The sequence below is a fragment of the Lissotriton helveticus genome, chromosome 5_1 (assembly GCF_964261635.1).
Source record: "Lissotriton helveticus chromosome 5_1, aLisHel1.1, whole genome shotgun sequence".
Lineage (NCBI taxonomy): Eukaryota > Metazoa > Chordata > Amphibia > Caudata > Salamandridae > Lissotriton > Lissotriton helveticus.
The window spans coordinates 847,742,459-847,766,661 of NC_136065.1; the positions used below are offsets into that span (position 1 = coordinate 847,742,459).

At 44.4% G+C, this 24,203-nt stretch overlaps 1 protein-coding gene across 2 annotated transcripts in view; it reads left to right on the plus strand.

Moving 5' to 3' along the window:
- The window catches only part of TUBGCP2 (tubulin gamma complex component 2), a 376,270-nt gene that overhangs the window by 58,063 nt on the left and 294,004 nt on the right, over positions 1-24,203 (plus strand). For both annotated transcript variants that reach the window (XM_078643325.1, XM_078643326.1), the window contains exons 3-4: positions 545-673; positions 1,402-1,584. In XM_078643325.1, the coding sequence (XP_078499451.1) occupies positions 545-673; positions 1,402-1,584 (312 nt within the window). The remainder of the gene's footprint in view (positions 1-544; positions 674-1,401; positions 1,585-24,203) is intronic.

Sequence of the window (24,203 nt, forward strand, 5' to 3'; positions counted from 1 at the left end):
CATGTTAAGGCAATGTCCTTGATACCGGTTCTTCCAGACACTTTATAAGGAACCAGTGGCCAGCAGTATCATATGCTGCCCACAAATTCAATAGGATCATAACTGGGATACATGGTAGGTGCAGAAACAAAGCTAATCCAAGGCCCCTGTTACTACCCTTTCAGTACTGCAACCAGTACAAAATCCAGCTTGTGTGAAGTGAAGCAGATTTTGAGCTTTGCCAAGATGTGAAACCTAAAAGATATACGGGTGCTTGCACCCTCCTGCTAAATAACCATTACTGATAGTTTGTTACTTACACAGGCGATTATTTTTGGATGTCATGGTCCAATGTTTCACAGTGAAACCGTGTCGGAGGGTAGGAATATATTTTTATCAAAATAAGATCATAATCACTTATGTGAAACTGTGCCAAGTCCCACAGGTTCTTATTATGTTATTCTTAAAATCTGTTCTATCTTTTTATCACACCACATGATATCGAAGTAGTGTTTAATGTATGTGCTAACCTTGGTTCTTATGTCTGTTTTCGTGTTGTCCACAGGTTAAAATAGCAGAGTTTTCCCAGACCCCGGAAGATTTTCTGAAAAAATATGAGGAACTGAAATCAAAGAATACCCGTAACCTTGACTCCCTGGTCTATTTGCTAGCCAAGCTCACTGATGATAAAGAGGTAGTGCTGGAAATTTATTTGGTGGGATTGTAAGGTTAGCCTGAAAAACAAAATGAGCGCTGATAGCATAAGGCTTTAGCTCTACATGTGAATGGATTTAAATGGAATTACATTGAGAAGAATGTAAGCTGGGTAAGAGGATGCAGAATATGATAAGGTTTTCTGTCTGAAAGCACTATAGTCATAGTCAAGAGTAAGGTTCAAACATCTCAGCAACCACCTTGCCTCTCTCTGTGACACCCTCTGCTTTCTTCTGCTTAGAGCTCCATCCAAAGGTTGGTGTATGGCTAAACATACAAAGCAATTTACCTTATTTGAATAGGTATCCCTCCTGCAACTCTATAGCCCCTCCCCCTTTTCTTAATCTTCTCCTACTTCTCAATTTATCCGCAAAGAAGGATTTTAAACTAGAAAGCACCAGAATCTGCAATGTGAGCAGTGAAATGAGAACCTAAGGATTGTTTGTCTTTACCATCATTTCACATTATGGTGCTACAAGCTCCTTAATTAATCGATGTGAAGCACCTCTGTAACATCTACATTGATTAGGACAGTTATTTTATGTATTTTAGATCTGTATATACCGATTCCCATCATATCAGATAATGTAGTTTGAACTCACTAATCTTGCTCCTAGAACTTCTTAATTTCCTACTTGTGTGCTTAGGGTCAGTCAAGTTGTGATTTCTGTCTAACGGCCTCCATTGATGTGAGTATTTGATTTTTAGACTCTTCGGTATCTGCAGCAGAATGCCCGGAACCGTAAGGAACTCACCACAAGCATTATTGTCCCCGCTGGGGCCTCTACATTGAACATCCCTACCAGCACCACATCTATGTCCGAGAAGGAGCTGGAGGATGTCAGGAAACAGCTGGGCAGCTTCATCAACTCTGGCGCCAACGTGCACCAGGTACTCGCTTCCTTGCAGTTCAAGGTATCACTAGGCAGCTTTTATTGCAGGATGGCACTGAGATTACATTGTTTTCTGAGTGGATCTACATGCAGAGGAAAAAGTGATCATGTTGCGTGTGGAGTGCACAGTTAACATATTGAAATGGTATATATTCAGACTGCCTATTTTATGAACCAATAGTGTTATGGGGTAACAGATGTTTCAGTGGAGAGATATTGCTTAAAATGTGGGCTACAAGCATGATAAAGCCTGAGCATATCTAAAAGAGCAGCTGATGTGTTTACGGGTAATTTCTACTGTAACAAGGACATGTCAGACAGGTGATTAACATTGGCGCATGTGTTGAGTGGTTACCACTGAGACTTGAGCTGTTCCTGGTCTCATACTGCACAACTGTATATATATATATATATATATATATATATATTCACGCTCCAAGGTTGTCCACCATGTGAGTAGCACGCGAGCAGCAGCTTTATTTATGTGTAGGTGAGGACGGGGATCCGCTTGTAGACGCCGCTCCGTAATGGATCTGCCCGACGCGTTTCGAAGCTCCATCTGCTTCTCTTCAGGGGCTTTAACGGAAGCGGTGTGCGCACCCGCTACACTTCTCCAATTATATAACTCGCCCGTCGATGGGAGGCTCCAGTGAGACTTCTGGGAAGTGTAGTACGGAAAGCACACAATCAAGTCCTGTATGGACTCCACAAGTGGGCCCGTCCTCGATTCCATGTACGGCTGCTACTTCACTGCCGTGACCCCCACGTTAACGGGGTGGTGCATACTCTGCGGCTGGACTGCCGCATATAGATTCACGCTCCAAGGTTGTCCACCATGTGAGTAGCACGCGAGCAGCAGCTTTATTTATGTGTAGGTGAGGACGGGGATCCGCTTGTAGACGCCGCTCCGTAATGGATCTGCCCGACGCGTTTCGAAGCTCCATCTGCTTCTCTTCAGGGGCTTTAACGGAAGCGGTGTGCGCACCCGCTACACTTCTCCAATTATATAACTCGCCCGTCGATGGGAGGCTCCAGTGAGACTTCTGGGAAGTGTAGTACGGAAAGCACACAATCAATTCCTGTATGGACTCCACAAGTGGGCCCGTCCTCGATTCCATGTACGGCTGCTACTTCACTGCCGTGACCCCCACGTTAACGGGGTGGTGCATACTCTGCGGCTGGACTGCCGCATATAGATTCACGCTCCAAGGTTGTCCACCATGTGAGTAGCACGCGAGCAGCAGCTTTATTTATGTGTAGGTGAGGACGGGGATCCGCTTGTAGACGCCGCTCCGTAATGGATCTGCCCGACGCGTTTCGAAGCTCCATCTGCTTCTCTTCAGGGGCTTTAACGGAAGCGGTGTGCGCACCCGCTACACTTCTCCAATTATATAACTCGCCCGTCGATGGGAGGCTCCAGTGAGACTTCTGGGAAGTGTAGTACGGAAAGCACACAATCAAGTCCTGTATGGACTCCACAAGTGGGCCCGTCCTCGATTCCATGTACGGCTGCTACTTCACTGCCGTGACCCCCACGTTAACGGGGTGGTGCATACTCTGCGGCTGGACTGCCGCATATAGATTCACGCTCCAAGGTTGTCCACCATGTGAGTAGCACGCGAGCAGCAGCTTTATTTATGTGTAGGTGAGGACGGGGATCCGCTTGTAGACGCCGCTCCGTAATGGATCTGCCCGACGCGTTTCGAAGCTCCATCTGCTTCTCTTCAGGGGCTTTAACAGAAGCGGTGTGCGCACCCGCTACACTTCTCCAATTATATAACTCGCCCGTCGATGGGAGGCTCCAGTGAGACTTCTGGGAAGTGTAGTACGGAAAGCACACAATCAAGTCCTGTATGGACTCCACAAGTGGGCCCGTCCTCGATTCCATGTACGGCTGCTACTTCACTGCCGTGACCCCCACGTTAACGGGGTGGTGCATACTCTGCGGCTGGACTGCCGCATATAGATTCACGCTCCAAGGTTGTCCACCATGTGAGTAGCACGCGAGCAGCAGCTTTATTTATGTGTAGGTGAGGACGGGGATCCGCTTGTAGACGCCGCTCCGTAATGGATCTGCCCGACGCGTTTCGAAGCTCCATCTGCTTCTCTTCAGGGGCTTTAACGGAAGCGGTGTGCGCACCCGCTACACTTCTCCAATTATATAACTCCAGCAATTATATAACTCCAGCATGGTGGACAACCTTGGAGCGTGAATCTATATGCGGCAGTCCAGCCGCAGAGTATGCACCACCCCGTTAACGTGGGGGTCACGGCAGTGAAGTAGCAGCCGTACATGGAATCGAGGACGGGCCCACTTGTGGAGTCCATACAGGACTTGATTGTGTGCTTTCCGTACTAAGTACCAGAGGGTCAATAAAAAGACAGGCTAGTTAGTGAAGACAGAACGGGTGTAGCGCTCCCACTATCCATATGATTTCGGGGTAAATGCTAAAGAACATATATATGTGTATATATGTATATATCTCTATGCCAGATCAAAATAAGTATCTGGTCTCTGGCTCCCATCAGTCACCACTCGGAACCGCCCTTCATCATTTGGGGCCCCGAGGACCAACACTGTACCAGATCTCGGTGTATTGACAGAAAGAAGAGATCTTCCTGTAAGTCTGTATGTGTTGGTATTATGGTGCAAACCATATGTGTTGGTAAGGTAGCTGATGGGGTTGAAGAGAAATCTATAGTGCAGTGCAAGAAAAACCAGGAAAAGAATAGGGGTGAATAAAATTGGTTTAAGGAGCAATAATTAATTTATTAGGGTTTAACTCCTAGCACCAATGTTAAAAAATAGCTCAGACAGGGTGAAATTATAACCTGCCTAGTGGTGTGACGTGGTCGACATGTTTCAGCAAACCTGGCTATTAGCCTTGCTTTCTTCAGGACCTATTAGTTACAGCTACTGCAAACAAAACAAACCCAACGTGACAGATAAGTAAAAGAGTAAAAGGTAGTGTAGGAACGACACAGAAAAGTCACCTGAACCTCCAGGTTGTGTCTGTTCCAGACCTCTTCTTACACTCAGCGGCGGGCTGAAAATACAAAGCATGGCGTGAGCTAATCTCCCCATAGCTGTCTACAACAAGCCTATCTAATACACCTCGTGCAAATTTATCCACATAGGTGTAGTCCAGAACCTGAACTCTTAAAAAGGCACACTGACCAAGTGTAAATGAAAACGTGATGAATGAAATATTTCAAGTCTCACAGGGTACCCCTTACCTGATCAGTAAGAGATAAACACCTCACCTCGCCTGGCTGCGGCTCAGGACTGGTGAAGCACCGCTCTATAAAAAAGGAAGGTGAATAAATTCAAAGTCAAGAATCCTTCACCGTGTAGAGCCTGAATTTAATCAATGAGAGCACTACTTATAGTAAGATGTTAGCATATGATGAGGAGTAATGTCATAGCCATTTTAGCATCAAATGCATGTATCTGATGTTGCAAAATGTGTTTTAATTGGACCCAAATATCAAGTGTGCAAAGCCAGGTAGTGTAAAGCCAGGTAGTGTATGGCGGTGGGTGTCACGTCACCGCTAGATTATAGAATATGCCCAATGTTGCAGGACTCAAATGCCAGAAACGCTCGTATCACAGCGTACGACCCGCCAGGTTCAAATGTTACTTGCAGCAGTAACACATTCCCCAACCATTACAGGGCTGTGAGCGCGTGGGACAACAAAAGACCCAGAAGACCCGTTTTCTATCTGCTTGTCAGTTAAGGACTCTATGCTGAGGCTCAGAACTGCGCGCTATTGCCAGGGAGCGTAGCGCGCACTCACCTATCCGTCGGTACTTCCTCGCGGCATCTGTGCCGTCTGGGGAGGTACCGGCGGGATGTTTACACCATGATTATGTAGCGTGTTGACTCATTGGTCCGTTCAGCTCACGTGACGCGCCAAACAGAGCGTCACGCGTCAGCAAAGGAACGGAGCCCCTGATTGGGGCTACGTCCCGGCTAGGTAACCAATAGTATGCCCAGTCAAGGACAATAATAACAAAAAGCTCTGGATAGAGCGCAACAGTTAATGACAATTGACAGAGTGCCTCCGGTGACTCCCTACTTCTATATACTACCTAAAGTACATAAGGAGAAACGCCCACCACCCGGCAGACTTATCATCTCGGGCATTGGGTCCGTTCTGGAACCCTTGTCCACGTTTGTCGATCACTTCCTACGCCCGATGGTCCAAACCATGCCGACTTACCTTAAGGACACAACCGATGTCTTACGTATATTACCTGATCTCGATTTCAACATCAACACGGACCTGTTGGTTTCGTTTGATGTAGAGGCATTATACACCTCTATACCCCAGGACGAAACCCTGGAGGTTATTCATTCACTATTGGACTCCACTGAGATAGATACCATTACTCCGACACATTTTATCATGGCTTGTGCTACTCTAGCCATGAAGAAGAACTTCTTCCAGTTCGAAAATAACATCTACTTACAAGTGTCTGGAACAAGCATGGGGAGCGTTTATGCCCCCAGCTTGGCTAATCTCTACGTGCATTATTTCGAACAGAGGTTTGTCCTCAATGAGTCCAATCCTTATCGTGATCATATAAGAACATGGAGACGATACATTGATGACGTCCTGGTGGTGTGGCGTGGCTCTGAAGACAGTTGTCGAGACTTCCTTGGCTGGTTGAATAGCAGGAATGCCTTTCTACGCTTCACCATTGAGATTGGCGTGGATAAACTAGCCTTTCTGGATCTTTTGATTAAAGCCACATCTACGGGTTTGGAATCCGAGTTGTACAGGAAGCCTATGTCCAGGAACTCTCTGTTGTTATATGACAGCCACCATCCCAAGTCCATGCGCGACAATCTTCCGTTTGGACAGTTCCTGCGAGTCCAAAGGAACTGTTCCACTGACATTTCCTTCGGAACGCACTCCACTGCACTCAAAAACCAGCTTGTTGCAAGGAAATATCCACCCCGCTTGGTCAACCGAGCTTTAAAACGTGCTAAGAACAACAACAGGGAAGCACTGTTAGAACCTACTACCCCTAAAGCACCCCTTGAGAGGCTAACCTTTGTACACACCTTTGGCACACTATCCCATAATATCAAGAAAGCGGTTAAGAAACGCTGGCCCATCTTGAACTCAGGCCCTCATTCTATTCCACAACCACTGTTCTCCTTCAAAAGGGGTCCCAATCTGCGGGATAGGATGGTACACACCAGACCCCTCGGTGAGACGCCAAGAGCTGTAGGCACCCTTTGGGATCTACCTCCTGTGACCGGCCACCACCCCTGTGGCACTTGCCAATCATGTGCCCAAACTTCCAGGACAAATGAGATAGACATCGGGACTTCCAAACCCTGGAAACAACTAAAGTTCACGAATTGTAATAGTGACAAATTAATTTATCTCATAACCTGTCCGTGTCAACTCAGGTATGTCGGGATGACCACCCGCAAAATAAAGGTGCGGCTATCTGAGCACAGAAGTACTATTAACTGCAGGCGACAGGCCACCAAACTCACCAATCATTTCATCACGCAGAATCATACACCCACGTCCTTTAAGTGGACAGTTTTGGAGAAACCATTCATTCCGTCTCATATCACCAATGTGAGCGATTTCTTACACAAGAAAGAACAGAAATGGGTGCTGAAGTTGGGGACCGACCGAACGGGGCTGAATGATGATATCCCCTGGTCCTCGTTTTGAGTCTTTCCAGTATGGTGTACCCGACTCAGTATAGTGTTATGTGTCCATTCAGTATAGTGATCTAACAGTATCTAAGGTGCCCTCATGGCTATTCTTTGCCTATGCTTGTTTTTCTTAAAGCCCTAATGACACTCGTCTCATCCCAAAGTTACTATCTCAATGTAGTGATTAGACTTAGTCATAGGTGCCCTCATGGCCATTATATACTGTTTTATGCCACTGCTTGTTTTTTTAAGGTTTTTTTAAGGCCCTTTTTGACACTTGTGTCATTCAATAGATAACATTCTAGATGACTGTGCATCACGTCAGATTCTGCAAAGTGCAACCACCGGGAGTGTCTTGATCGTTTTCTGACATAGATCGCGCAAAGCGGTGGGCACTCTGTCAATTGTCATTAACTGTTGCGCTCTATCCAGAGCTTTTTGTTATTATTGTCCTTGACTGGGCATACTATTGGTTACCTAGCCGGGACGTAGCCCCAATCAGGGGCTCCGTTCCTTTGCTGACGCGTGACGCTCTGTTTGGCGCGTCACGTGAGCTGAACGGACCAATGAGTCAACACGCTACATAATCATGGTGTAAACATCCCGCCGGTACCTCCCCAGACGGCACAGATGCCGCGAGGAAGTACCGACGGATAGGTGAGTGCGCGCTACGCTCCCTGGCAATAGCGCGCAGTTCTGAGCCTCAGCATAGAGTCCTTAACTGACAAGCAGATAGAAAACGGGTCTTCTGGGTCTTTTGTTGTCCCACGCGCTCACAGCCCTGTAATGGTTGGGGAATGTGTTACTGCTGCAAGTAACATTTGAACCTGGCGGGTCGTACGCTGTGATACGAGCGTTTCTGGCATTTGAGTCCTGCAACATTGGGCATATTCTATAATCTAGCGGTGACGTGACACCCACCGCCATACACTACCTGGCTTTACACTACCTGGCTTTGCACACTTGATATTTGGGTCCAATTAAAACACATTTTGCAACATCAGATACATGCATTTGATGCTAAAATGGCTATGACATTACTCCTCATCATATGCTAACATCTTACTATAAGTAGTGCTCTCATTGATTAAATTCAGGCTCTACACGGTGAAGGATTCTTGACTTTGAATTTATTCACCTTCCTTTTTTATAGAGCGGTGCTTCACCAGTCCTGAGCCGCAGCCAGGCGAGGTGAGGTGTTTATCTCTTACTGATCAGGTAAGGGGTACCCTGTGAGACTTGAAATATTTCATTCATCACGTTTTCATTTACACTTGGTCAGTGTGCCTTTTTAAGAGTTCAGGTTCTGGACTACACCTATGTGGATAAATTTGCACGAGGTGTATTAGATAGGCTTGTTGTAGACAGCTATGGGGAGATTAGCTCACGCCATGCTTTGTATTTTCAGCCCGCCGCTGAGTGTAAGAAGAGGTCTGGAACAGACACAACCTGGAGGTTCAGGTGACTTTTCTGTGTCGTTCCTACACTACCTTTTACTCTTTTACTTATCTGTCACGTTGGGTTTGTTTTGTTTGCAGTAGCTGTAACTAATAGGTCCTGAAGAAAGCAAGGCTAATAGCCAGGTTTGCTGAAACATGTCGACCACGTCACACCACTAGGCAGGTTATAATTTCACCCTGTCTGAGCTATTTTTTAACATTGGTGCTAGGAGTTAAACCCTAATAAATTAATTATTGCTCCTTAAACCAATTTTATTCACCCCTATTCTTTTCCTGGTTTTTCTTGCACTGCACTATAGATTTCTCTTCAACCCCATCAGCTACCTTACCAACACATATGGTTTGCACCATAATACCAACACATACAGACTTACAGGAAGATCTCTTCTTTCTGTCAATACACCGAGATCTGGTACAGTGTTGGTCCTCGGGGCCCCAAATGATGAAGGGCGGTTCCGAGTGGTGACTGATGGGAGCCAGAGACCAGATACTTATTTTGATCTGGCATAGAGATATATACATATATACACATATATATGTTCTTTAGCATTTACCCCGAAATCATATGGATAGTGGGAGCGCTACACCCGTTCTGTCTTCACTAACTAGCCTGTCTTTTTATTGACCCTCTGGTACTCTGTTGTGAATACTGTTAGTTGGGCTTGTATTCAGAGCTGGTCATTAAACTGCCCATGGGTCCCCCCTTACTGTATGTGTTTTGAATGCTTTCCGTACTACACTTCCCAGAAGTCTCACTGGAGCCTCCCATCGACGGGCGAGTTATATAATTGGAGAAGTGTAGCGGGTGCGCACACCGCTTCCGTTAAAGCCCCTGAAGAGAAGCAGATGGAGCTTCGAAACGCGTCGGGCAGATCTATTACGGAGCGGCGTCTACAAGCGGATCCCCGTCCTCACCTACACATAAATAAAGCTGCTGCTCGCGTGCTACTCACATGGTGGACAACCTTGGAGCGTGAATCTATATGCGGCAGTCCAGCCGCAGAGTATGCACCACCCCGTTAACGTGGGGGTCACGGCAGTGAAGTAGCAGCCGTACATGGAATCGAGGACGGGCCCACTTGTGGAGTCCATACAGGACTTGATTGTGTGCTTTCCGTACTACACTTCCCAGAAGTCTCACTGGAGCCTCCCATCGACGGGCGAGTTATATAATTGGAGAAGTGTAGCGGGAGCGCACACCGCTTCCGTTAAAGCCCCTGAAGAGAAGCAGATGGAGCTTCGAAACGCGTCGGGCAGATCTATTACGGAGCGGCGTCTACAAGCGGATCCCTGTCCTCACCTACACATAAATAAAGCTGCTGCTCGCGTGCTACTCACATGGTGGACAACCTTGGAGCGTGAATCTATATGCGGCAGTCCAGCCGCAGAGTATGCACCACCCCGTTAACGTGGGGGTCACGGCAGTGAAGTAGCAGCCGTACATGGAATCGAGGACGGGCCCACTTGTGGAGTCCATACAGGACTTGATTGTGTGCTTTCCGTACTACACTTCCCAGAAGTCTCACTGGAGCCTCCCATCGACGGGCGAGTTATATAATTGGAGAAGTGTAGCGGGTGCGCACACCGCTTCCGTTAAAGCCCCTGAAGAGAAGCAGATGGAGCTTCGAAACGCGTCGGGCAGATCTATTACGGAGCGGCGTCTACAAGCGGATCCCCGTCCTCACCTACACATAAATAAAGCTGCTGCTCGCGTGCTACTCACATGGTGGACAACCTTGGAGCGTGAATATATATATATATATATATATATATATATATATATATATATATATATATATATATATATATATATATATATATATATATATATATATATATATATATATATATATATATATATATATATATATATATATATATATATATATATATATATATATATATATATATATATATATATATATATATATATATATATATATATATATATATATATATATATTTTACCTACTGGCGGTCGCCAGTAGGTGTATATATAGTTAGAATTTTCAAAAATCCCATAGAGAAAAAATCCTATGTCTAATAACTTTGGCGTTTGTGGACGGAATTGGCTGAAATTTTCAGGAAAATGGCACATTTTGTTTCTGAGCAGCCCTTGAAAATTTGGGGGGGGTTCGTCAAGGGGGGGCCGAAAAAAAAGGGGGGTCCCAAAACGTGTTTTTAACATTGAGTTTTCCATAGGGCGGTTGGCCTCACTTTTAGCCCGAACGGCTGAATGGATTTGCACGAAACTTGGCAAAATTGTAGGGACTGGTAGCCCGATGTGCCTTTTGTAGGTCTCAATATATGTGCTCCAGTGGATTTTGAGAAATTAACGTTTAAAAAAAGATATATATCTGTAACAGCGGACCAGGCAGCGTCCCAGGACGCGTACTTTTCGCACAACGGAGCTTTGTGAAGCGAAGCTGATTGGTTCTCCGGCGTCTGTCAACATTCCAAACAGTCCGTAGCGGCCGCCATCTTGTCTCTCGGTAGGATCGAGAGACAAGAGGAGGCGAAAGCGAAGGGGCAAATGACCATAAGGGGGAATAGTAGATCCTCGCTGACCCCCTAGGTTTGATGTGGAGGTTTTAAAAGGGCCCCGCGGGGCAAAAAAAAAAAATAATAATAATAATCGAACGGCTGAATGGATTTGCACGAAACTTGGTAAAATATTAGGGACTGGTAGCCCGATGTGCCTTTGCTAGGTCTCAATATATGTGCTCCAGTGGATTTTGAGAAATTAACGTTCAAAAAAAGATATATATCTGTAACAGCGCTCCGCTTCGCGTAACGGAGGTTTGCGAAGCTGATTGGTCATTCTGTCACTGGGCTATAGTTGGGCTACATCTGGCTGATATTTGGGCTACATTTGTTTTTTTGTGTGTCTGGCGGCCATCTTTGGGCTACATTGGGCTTCATTGGGCTACATTGGGCTACATTTGGGCTCCAACATATATATAGGCCAATGTAGCCCAATATATATTTTTCAAAGTTAATTTTCGTAAAAACCACTGGAGCATATATCTTGAGACATAGCAAAGGCACATCGGGCTACCAGTCCCTACAATTTTGCCAAGTTTCGTGGAAATCCATTCAGCCGTTCGAGCTAAAAGTGAGTCCAACCGCCCTATGGAAATGAAGGAAATGAATGGGTAATTTGTAATTAGCAAATAGCTAATCGCAAACTAGGAATGGTAAAGAATCGCTATTTATTCCTTAAAGTTCGCTATTTAGGAAATGCAAAAAACTTTGATGATACATATGGCGGTTCATCTCTAACAAGATAAGAAGCATAGGGATACATTTATGATGACTGGCGCATCACCAGGGATGTGTTAGTCATTCTGTGCCGCTGTTCCGTCACCTATGGTGTGCTGCATTTACAATGCGGCGCATCATGGGGCAAAAACAGCACAGATGCGTGATGTATCTGTGCCGTAAAGGTGGCGCATTGCTGGAGTTGTATCGCAAGTGTGATGAAGCTCCAGCAAGGGTCGGGGGTGCCCCTGTCGCAGGGTTTCTGTTCTCACACAGAACTGTGGACAGAGGATTGGAACCTCGGCGAATTAGGGTGTCCCAAAACTCACGTTAGTAATCAAAAACTCCTTAGCAAGCTAGGTACAGTGTCACATTGGATATAACAAACTCTCAATGTTTAGACAATCCAGAATATGAACTTATAGTACCTCAGGATACGTGGAACTCATGAACAGTCGGTCGTTATATATTTCTTAGAAACCAGAACATGGAGTTAAGAAGAACACATGTGTATTTGAAATGTTTATTTACTAATGCCGTCTTCTCAGGCGTAGTACCTTAGATAATACAAGTACACATATTATCAGTAGCAAAATTACCAGCATAGTTACTAGTACATAAAAAGCGAATGGTGATAGTATGTTAACATGCTGTAAATGAATAAGAGTTAGCAACACTTATAAGCAGCCGCGGGCCGTGGAGGGAGTTACGGTGAGGCAGGGAGGCGGGGAGGGGGAGAAGCAGGGTGGAGAATACAAGTACACATATTATCAGTAGCAAAATTACCAGCATAGTTACTAGTACATAAAAAGCGAATGGTGACAGTATGTTAACATGCTGTAAATGAATAAGAGTTAGCAACACTTATAAGCAGCCGCGGGCCGTGGAGGGAGTTACGGTGGGGCAGGGAGGCGGGGAGGGGGAGGGGCAGGGTAGAGAGGGCTCCACCCTGCTTCTCCCCCTCCCCGCCTCCCTGCCTCACCGTAACTCCCTCCACGGCCCGCGGCTGCTTATATCTCACCCTCCCTAATACACATATTATATTATTTGCTAAGAAGGTCTCTTTGTGTTGGTTTAGGGCGTGCCCATACTTTAGTGTCTTAGATTTGAAGGAATCACATCAGCATACACCAGCTCTCTCTTCATGTGAACCGCATCAACTGTTGTGTATGTGTGTTCGGCAAAGCAATATAAAACCCGCCTCATGCCCAGAATTGGCAGAAGTTGCACTTATGTTATGAGTATGAAGTCGTGGAGATCAGACCTCATAATAATTCTGTATCGTGTTGTTCTTGAAACTTTAGCACTCGCTGTACAGATATAGTTTAACAAGCAAAGCAGATAGTAGAGCAATAACATATTATTCTCATGTAAACCACGATGAACTACTAGGTGGAAAGCTAAAGCAACAACTAAGTGTCGTGTGCAGAAGTTGCAAAAAAGGAAAAATGGCGTTTAAACCGGTAATGAGCCCATGCTAACTTAACACGGTGTAAAGATATCCAGGACCTAGATGACACCTCCCCATGATCCGGAAACGAACTGAATAAGAGAATAGAAGTGCCATCTCATGAGAGCAGATTGCAAGTTTATATGTGGACGGTCCGCAAGGTAAAGCATTAAAAACTAGGAAAATTTAATGCTAAAGAAAAATAAAACAGCCAAGTACTTTATCGAGTCTTAAGCCAATAGGCAAGGTAAATAATAAAAACTTGAAAAATAAGTCAATGAATTGTCAATGAAATGCTAGTACTCAGCATATCAAACATGAAAAAGGTCTATGACATAACTGTGTATGCAAAATAAGCTGCAACAGCCTCCAATAGGAAGTCACCGTCTTCATCCGAAAACAGTTCAGCCATCCAATTTAAAAGCGGAAAAGAACATACGTGCTCTCCCAGCACCGGATCCTCTATCACCATCAGAGGACAGCTCGGTGGGTTTTCAAGAAAGCTCTGTTCCAAGAAAGACTGTGCTGCCGCCAGTAAATTCCAGGGACCAAATAGTCCATGCATCAATGCCACAGCCATAATCCTTTCGCCAGGACAATCCAACTCGTGAGTAATGATAGGAGTCATCAGCTGATTAAAGTCGACGTCAGGAGAAACCGGTCCGCAGAGACACAAATCAATGGCCCAATCGAAATCACAGGTCAGGCAGTGAAATACAGGCTGGACACAGGTGAAGTAGGAGAATCGAAAAGATAATCCATATGCCGTGCTTAATATCGCCAACGGCATTGTGCCATAATATTCTAGCATGCGATTGCGGAACAGTGTCAGCAGCTGCAGGGTGGGAGGTTGCATAGGAGGGACATCCATATTTAAAAATGTAAAAAAGCACAAGAGCGTCCGCTGGTAATGCAAGTAAAAATGCCAATCCACGAAGCAGAGTGGAGAAAATACAATGAAAGAAAGCAGGGATGACTCCAAAGATTTTCTCAAATGAAGTCACGAGACCACTGGTAACAACTTTAAAAAAGTGCGCCAGGGCCTTTGTGGAGGATGCGTTAAAGATAGTCCGAACCATCTTGCTGAAATTGAAAGGCAAATGTGAATTGAAAAGGGTCTGCACCTCTGTACGGGTGTTCGCTATGTGAAGCACGAAAGTTTCACGGGCCGAACTCAAGGCCACCTCTCTCTGAGACAAAAGAGCTCTTATTCTTGCCATGCCGTTGAAATCTCTCCCAAGGTTGGTATTTGTGGCCAAATTGAAAACTCCCTATGTTCATGTTTGGGAGGAAATAGAACATTTCTGCAGCAAATAACCCGTTCACTTACTGTTACGATAAAAGGAATACTTTTAATTAACTCAGAACAATCTTCATTATTGAGCATCAAATAACTACCATTTTCCAACAACTTGAACGTGGGGATGATAGCAGGAACTGGCGTGCCTTGCAACACGCAAGCCATATTTGGTCGGTGTTTGTTGCATGAACCGTGTAACTGTATGTGCCTACACATTAGTGAATGATCTGGCGTCTCAGTGCATTCCTCTCCATTCAGATAAACTTCTTGATCATCTTTGAAACATCTGTATGTGTATGGAAGCGACCAGACCTCATGAAGAAAAGCACTACCTAAAGGTTCATAACGACCTATTGGTATATATTTCATACAATTTGAAAACTTATATAAAGGAAAAGGCAGCGTTATTAAACCGTGGATAAGGCACGTTGCCAAAAAACCCGCAATCCTCTGCTGATGATGTCACTGAGCATGTCATGAATGATGTAATATGTGACATCATCAGCAGTGGATTACGGGTAATAGTATCTCTAGTTTACTCCCCTATAGCTGTCTTTCTTTTAACATAAGTGTCTGTTTCCTTCCCTTATACTTACTGTTTTTGGTTCGCTTCCGGTTCGCGTACCGTCGAGCGAACTGGGAAGCGAACTAAGAGAAATAGAGGTTGGCACAGTTCCAAATATTGTACCAATTTTTTAATAACGGGGAGGTAGTTCTGAAAAGAACTTTTGTTTTTATTTTTCTGAACATTTTTTTACTTTTTTTGAATTTTTCTGAACAGTTTTATATTTTTTGGGGTTTTTCTTGGAGGGGGCAATGAAAACGATTCATTGTAAAGGGCTCAACAGGAGCAACAAAACAAAAAAAAGTATTTATTATTTTGGGCGTTTCGTACAAACTTGCATATGATGGTCAATAGCTCTGTTGATCAGAGTGATGCTTCTTTCTCCGTAGCAAATGAATCCATCGCAAAATACGCAGATGTGTTTTACTTCACCAAATCTCATTTGTATATTTGGCACCATCTCCCTGCCCTCTGGTCCCGTTACTTCCGGTACAACAGATCTTCTGGCCATAATAGGGAGATTATCTAGGTCGTTCCGAAACTGTGCAGCACTGTAGTTGTTAGGATGCCACCTAGTCATATGGCGATGCATTGTGTAGTTTCCGAAACTGTATTTTTTCTCGGTTCCTCTGAACAGTCTATCTTGACATATAAGGCAAGTTACGTATCTTGCATTTACTTTTTTCTGACCTTTGGGAATTTTAAAAAATTGCCAAATGAAGTTTTCTTTCCGGTGAGACGTCCTGGGCTCCTCAGGCAAAAACTGCCTCTCTTCGTGCTCGTCGTTCTGTTCCTCTTCTTCCTCTTCTTGTTGAATTATAACTTGAGCAGGTGGTCCACTCTTCCTTGGAGGTGGTGGAGGTGGTGGGGAAGCACCAGCTGAAGCTACTAAAGAAGCCATTGCTCAGTGATCACAAAGGGTCTTTCTCTCACAATGATGAAAGTCAGAGTGAGGAAAGAAGGAGGGATTTTCATCATTTGGGAAAAACAAGAGTTCTCAACCAATGAAAAGTGTTCATTTTAGATTATATGACCTAGTCTTACATCATTAGGAAACCAAAAGTGAAATGAACCAATGAAAAGTGTTATTACCAAGTCACATGACCTGCTGTGTTTACGTTAAGCGCTTTGCAGGGCCTCCCGGTTTGCTTCCAGAAACCTGCGCTTTGCGACTCGCTTCGCGTACCAGTTCGCTAACGTAGCACGTCATATGACGTATCACGCGACAACGTGAAACGTCATGCGGACGGGAGGCGTCACGATGTTGTTTTCTAACGCGGCACTTGCGGTAAAGAAACGTTTACCGGCTCGCGGTCTATTTCGCGGCATCAAGGTCAGCTAACGGGAAGCTTCCCGATTCGCGAAGCGGGAACGAAGAAAAAAATATATAAAAAAAAAAAATTATTCATAAACATATAAAATATATTTTTGGATTTAAAGAAGAATACATTTTACAGCTACAGATATTAGCTGTTAAAAAACCAATGAAATTCACTGAAAAAACCATAGGTTATAGACCATATATAGTTAGGAATTAGCATTTACAAAACCTTGAAAATTCACTGAAAAAACCATAGGTTATAGACCATATATAGTTAGGAATTAGCATTTAGAAAACCTTATTTTACTCACACAAAACCATTGAAATTCCATATATAGTTAGTTGCACTAACTATATATCGCGCATCCGCAATCCACTGCTGATGATGTCACATATTACATCATTCATGACATGGTCAATGACATCACTGATGACATCACTGATGACATCTCAAATGACATCACTGATGACATCTCATTTGACATCAATGACCACATCACTGATGATATCATTCATGTGACAATACAATGCATCTCCTCACATTTTAATATAACCTCTGTTACAACCAGTGTTAAATACAGAGTATAATTTTTGAAACCATTGACACACCAATACTAGTTACTACATACGCACTCACTGATTCCTACGTCTACACACACATTCCCTCATTCATCCATACAATCATTCATACATACAATCACTCATCTTTACAACACTATCATATGCACTCATACACCTATACAGACATTTACACTCTGTTGCTCATCCATGGAGTTACTCACACACCTAGTCAGTCATGCAAAGAATCAATCACACCTCCATTTTCTAATCTATACAGTTAAACATAGAGCACCTTACATTTTCAAACATATACTAACACATACTTACTCTCTTATACAATCACTGATACAAGTACACATTGATCTGCACAGAGTCACACACCTCCCAACCAGCCACACACACACTCAGTCTCCCATACAAATACTTGGCCAACCAATCAATAACCCATATAGCCACTCATATAGCTACTGATCAACACATGCAGCAGCTTGCACAACAACAGACATACTGATGCAAACTTTCACACAGTTTAGTCACTAACCTATGCATTCAGTAGGACGCATTTAATCACTCACTCATACAGTCAACCACGCACCTACTAAAACCTTCATTCAGACACTTATACATCTACTCATTCGTCAATATGTAAAACATATTTTAACTTTACAGAAACATACAGTCACTGGATGTTATCAGTGATGTCATTTGAGATGTCATCAGTGATGTCATCAGTGATGTCACTGACCATGTCATGAATGATGTAATATGTGACATCATCAGCAGTGGATTGCGGATGCGCGATATATAGTTAGTGCAACTAACTATATATGGAATTTCAATGGTTTTGTGTGAGTAAAATAAGGTTTTCTAAATGCTAATTCCTAACTATATATGGTCTATAACCTATGTTTTTTTCAGTGAATATATATATATATATATATATATATATATATATATATATATATATATTCTTTTTTTTAAACATATTTTCAATCTGACCAACAGGTAGAATGTTATTTGCCCACAATAGGATAAGCGTAGCCAGTAGTAGCAGAGGACAAATGCACTCTCTTGTTTACGTAACTTTGATCCTTCCATTGTGGTAGACCGTATAGCAACTGACAATCTGGCCAATATTCTTTTATTATTATTGTTAATGGTTGTAGCAGCCAGTTCAGTAAATAAGTAATTTTGGATTACCCTAAGGCCAATTCTATCTGGCCAGTTTATGCCCCTCCAAGCAACCATTTACTCATGAAAAGAATCGAACATAAAGCTTAAGACAATTACCAAGGTCTCGGTGCACCAACCTCACTGCAAAATGGTTGAATTAGATAATACGTTCTGGGTTCTGCTGAGTGATGGGAAGGCCTCATGAGCTGTCAAAAACTTTAGCCTCAAGACCAGCCATAGCCGCTAGCGGAATGATGTGCTTGGTGGCCTGCTCTTCTCAGAGAAGGAGCCTGAGAGCAGAATGACGCCTAGCTAAGGCAGTGGCTGTCATACGACTCTAGGCCTCTAAACTGGGTAATGCAGAATGGTATTGAAGTGCACTGAACAGTTTATGGGGAGGGAGGCCTGCTAGTCATGGAGCATGGTCAGTGATTAGACAACATGGGACATTAAGATGTGCTAGAATAACCCAGACGGGTGGGTGGGATTTTCTTTTTCTTAAAATATATATTTTTTTATTGTTTTGTTTTTTAAAAAAAGTTAACATGAAAGCGGTACACTCATAAACTGTGTTGTCTATAGGTAACAGTGCGCAGGAATGACACACCGACTAGCATTTAATGTACAGAGTATGGACTCTGTAATCATGATATCGTGTTCATGGAATGTAGAGTTCAAAGTAATCCCACATAGGGCCTGTTATGTTTCCATGTTTGGTTGGACATCCCCATGCCTGATATATTTCCTTTTCCGTATATGCTCATTAATGCATCCCATCCTGCTGTTCTCCATGTCGTGGGCCTTGCCAGAGGTCCAGTAGTGTACAATGCCACTTGTAGCCAGAAGGTACCCCAGTCTCAGTAGGATACGTGTATGTCATGTACCCTCCTTCTCCTTGATAACATCTAGAAGGTCTGCTTTTGGGTCGGAGCTGAAAACAGCAACCCCTTCATGTGGTGAAACTATTGTACGCCACTAGCAATGGATCATTGGGCAAAAAGTCTCTTTCTCCCGCCTCACAGTTGCCCTGTATGGAAACGTGTACCACCCATTTTCCATACTTTGCTATGGGGATAGGAGTATCTTTGTAAGAACTTTAATGAGCCTCAGAGATTTGGAGATGGCAAGTTCATGCAATGCCACCTTACCCTCCATCATTTCCTCCTCCTCTAGGTCACTTATCTGCTGCTACAAGCATTGATTATCTTTCTTTATTTCTTTATTTCGGTTAAAAGCAAACCATAAAAGACATACACATATTTTAAATACATTTTAAATAACTAGACCTGAAGGGACCGATTTTATGCCCATTTTTTCCACAGTTAATTAATACTATTTAGAAGTCAGTCAAAGGTATTTGCGGTAATAAAATCATAAATACATTCATAACTCTTCTAGGAAGAAAAAAGGTAGTATATTTATATACCTTAAATTTAAAACATACTTAATATAAGTGGTATTACTACCGTGTCATAGCAAAAAAAAAACTAATTTGGCTATACAGATTGTAGACGGTACTGACACCAATTTTTGAACTCCCGCCCCATACTCCAACAGATACGTTACAACAAGTAGTCTAAAATGGATCATTAGAGTCTGAGACCCCGTCTCCTTCGTACTATCCCCACAGAGAATAGATATCTGCTTACACTGAAAACAATAGATTGTGTTGTTTCACTTCTTAAAACTCTCTTGGCTTCAGTGAGATATCTAAATCCCAGGAGTCGGCAGATAGGTTTTATCCATTTTTTCCTTTGATATGTATATGCAGAGCAAAGGAATAAAACATGCGCCTTATCCTCCCTTGTACCTAAGGTGCACAAACCACATTTTTCCAGAGCTTCGTCACCCTCATTGGTCTCACTGCGCACCCACTTCACAGTATTTGCTTTAATCTGCAGTATACCATAGCGAAATTTTAGATACAATGACTTTACTACAGATGGTAACATTTCGTCCATGAAGCATTAAAATCTGCTATCTGATTTCATGTTTAGATACTTGAGGGTTAAAATACCTAACTCTGGGTTATGCACGGTAGAGTTAAGAAGGAACTCCCAGTATCTTTCTTTTAGCAGCTTTTTACATTTCAAAGTAAGGCACTCAGGATCTGTCCAATAATGGTAAAGCCCAAGTTTCAAGAGCCAGTCCTCTGTGGTACAACCATATCAACCGCGTCGTACTTTTTATTTTCATAATTTCTTTTAGGGGTTCTCTGTAGTCTACTAATTCATCTGTTGATCACAGACGAACCCAATATAACAGCGGGCGTAGGACTGCATGATCATCAGTGCGGCGTACATTCAAATCCATAACAAGTGGGAGCAGCGGTGTCCGCCCTGGGAGTGCAAAAATTTTTCTAAACAAGATATTCTCCTCTACCATAAAAACACATTTAGCAGCATGGCCCCATAATTCTGCCCCGTACAATGATGCAGATTGGGCTTTACATTTGTGTAGCTCTAGCACTGGGGAGACTACTCTAGAGTAACTACTCTTGTGTCTCTTGGCTATTGGGGCTAAGTTTTGAATTAAAGTCATTTTACTTTTATCAATTTGAGATTTCCAATTCATTTTGGTGTCTAAAGTAATTCTCAAATAGTTAAAACTGTGCACATATTCGATCAATTCATTATTAATAGTTAATGTTTTTCTAAAACTTTTATGGGTATTAACCGCCATATACAGAACCTTTATTGGCACTTCAAGTAAATACAAGTATGGGCCTACAACCACCCCGGCCGGCCGCTAGTCAAGTCGTAAGTACAGCAAATCAATGTAGAAAAATACAGCAGCCCGAAAATCGGGGTCTAATAAGTGTCCAGGATATAACTTGTATTCAAGCGTACTGTGCAAGATTCCGGATTTGAGAAGGTTCATTTTACAATAAAGAAAAACTCAGAATCCATGCCATACGGTCATACATGGTCCTACAATAGCAAGCATGAAGCAGGAAATCCGCAAATAGTGCAAATACGTGTGAAGTATTGGGGTAAGGCACACGAGTCAGGATAAATGTAAAAACAAACACGTTTCATAGCAAAGCTGCACCCCACCCCTCAAAACGAAACATACTGTAGGAAACATGAAAAACGACGACACCAAAAAGGAAGAAAGACAAAGGGCCATAGAAACAAAGAAAGGACAAATTAACAAACCCCATCCCCCTACCCCCCACCCTGCATCCCTGCAGAAGGCTACGGCCCCCCAGCAGCGTGCCTGTCGCCCTAAATAAGAGACCCGAAATATAGAAAAAGAGAAAAGGAAGAAACGGAGGAAAAATGTGGGGAAGGGCCATCGATCTGGCCACCCGGCCCCCCCCCCACCACCACCGCGCACAATAAACATCCTAAAAGCAAGATCAGAATAGCCATGGAAAACATTAATCACCGATAGCACAATCAATAACATCCCCGCTGAGTGTCCCCCAAATCACCGTCAGCCAACAATAAGTTCCACTATGTCCTAGACGGTCTCACCCCTGGCCCGTTCTATCAGTAGTACCAACATACGTCCACTTATCAATCGGCATATAGAGCAGCGTGGAGGGTCCAAGTGATCCGGGCGGACCGGGCAGTGTTGTTACTCCGTGGGACTTCAGCCACCAAAACCCAGCCGAATAAGTATGGCGGCAATCCGTCTGTGTCAGCATCAACCCCGAAAACATTCTCCGGTCCGAACACAGTCTCACCAGCCAGGGAAAGAGAGTCACACCATCCGGTAAGCGCTGAAACGCCGCCGGGGCAGCCCAAACCATAGATCAACGTTGTTTCCCCAGCCGCCAAATAGATAAGTGCCCCGACGAGTCACTCACATGTACAACAGATCTGTCCAAAGTGATCTCATGAACCGGGTCTTCCAGCGTCTCCACGAACATAGGCGTAGCTGGAGCACTCATCACTGACGCAGAGGCGGGCACATTGGCGCTTCCTTGAGATCGAACTATGCCCGTGTGGAACGGTGGGACAACAATGGCGGCCATCCTTCTTCCCAGATCCCGGGCGTCCCGGATCAGGGTAGTATGCAGATTTGTTAGCGCAGCCAGTATATCTCTGGACGTGGGCTCCGTCTCGTGTCGCCAGACCCCAGGACTCTCCCGCACAGCAGCTTCTCTGCCTGGATGTGGTCTGCGTAAGAGGGTGCCATCCGCCATCTTAGCTGATCCGGCCTCGTCCCTCTCCACCTCACCTCGGGACCGGGCCCCACACCAGGGCGCAACAGGAGTCGCCACGAGGGCCCCGAAAGGCAAGGCAGGCTTTCCAGCGAAGGGTCACCAAAAGGCTAAACAAAATCTCCGCCGCTCCCTGGGAGCCGCCCGCCGACTCCGGGAGAAGTCACCAGTCGTGCCGGAACCAACACTGGAAAGGGGGCCAAGTATCGTGCACTCCCCTCGACCCTGCTTTACCGCACATCCCACGAGGCACTCCACTAGACGGACTGGGTCGGCACTGTCGCCATCGGCCCATCAGATCTCCGGTGCCCTCCGGCCAACTCCACACCTCCACCAGAGGCCGCTGTTGTCGCAGTCGCGGCCGGCTACTCTCCTCACTCGACACCCCGGTCCCAGCTCCGTGAAGGCCGCAAAACAGTCGGGGACATTTCCACGGGTCTGCCGCGCGGAAGAACCTCAGGAGCAAACGGTCAGTGAAAGTTGTCCTTCGCCTACTTAAATATGCCGTTTCGGCTCAGGATAGTTGCCAGGATGTATGCGCGGGGTGAGAAGGCTCACGGAGCCGAGCGTCTATGCAGCCATCTCGGTCGCCAGCTTGGCTCCTCCCCATATACTTAGTTTTTGACGAGTTAATCTCCAATCCTTTATTATCACAGTAAGACCGGAAGGTGTCAAGTACATTTTGTAGCCCTCTTGGTGTCTGTGAAATTAAAATGGTATCATCTGCAAATAGCAGTGCAGGCACGTGCTCACCACCCAACTTGGGAGAGTCATGCTCGCAGCCCAAGAGGGTGGTAGGTATATCATTGACATATAAGGAGAACAATGTCGGTGCCAGCACACAACCTTGCTTGTCCCCTCTCCCTATGCCAATGCGGTCTGTCAGTTCTCCATTTGGGCCCCATCTTACCCTTGCATAATTGTCCTTGTGTAGCCTGACAATCTTTTCCCCAGGGACACCCTGATGCCTCAATCTCGACCACAGGGCGCCCCTAAGGACAAGATCGAAGGCTGCTCTGAGGTCAACTAAGCCCTCCTTACTTTAATATATTTCCAAATGATACATAAAAATCTAAAAACCTGATTGATAGTGCTTATTTTTCCTCTAAAACCTGCCTGGTACTTGGTTAAAATTTGAGATTCATCAATCCAAGTACTCAGTTTACTTAATACTTGACGCGCATATACCTTTTGAAGAACATCCATTAAACTAATGGGTCTATAGTGGGCTGGGTTCATTCGGTCCCCCTTTTTAAAAATGGTAATGATTTCCGCACCCTGCCATGTATCAGGAATTGCGGCATCCTTGGTAATGCTATTACAAAAGCAATTGATGTATGGGGCCCATAGCATGTTTTCATGCTTCCATAAATCACCAGGTATCCTATCTGGTCCAGGTGCCTTCCCAGGTTTAGTTGCCTTAATGGCTGCAGTAGTTTCAGCCATACTAAATGTCAGAGTAATCACACTAAAATGTATTCCTAGCTCATCATAATCGATGGTGGGCTAATTTTCAATAGGTGAGTATAAGCTAGAAAAGTGCGAGACCCAAGCATTGGCATCTAAAAACATATCTCTGCTAGGAGCTCCATCCCTAGTGCCCCTGGCAAGTAAATTCCAGAAAGATGCCTGGTCTTTTGCCTTACGGTCTCCAATAATTCAGACCAG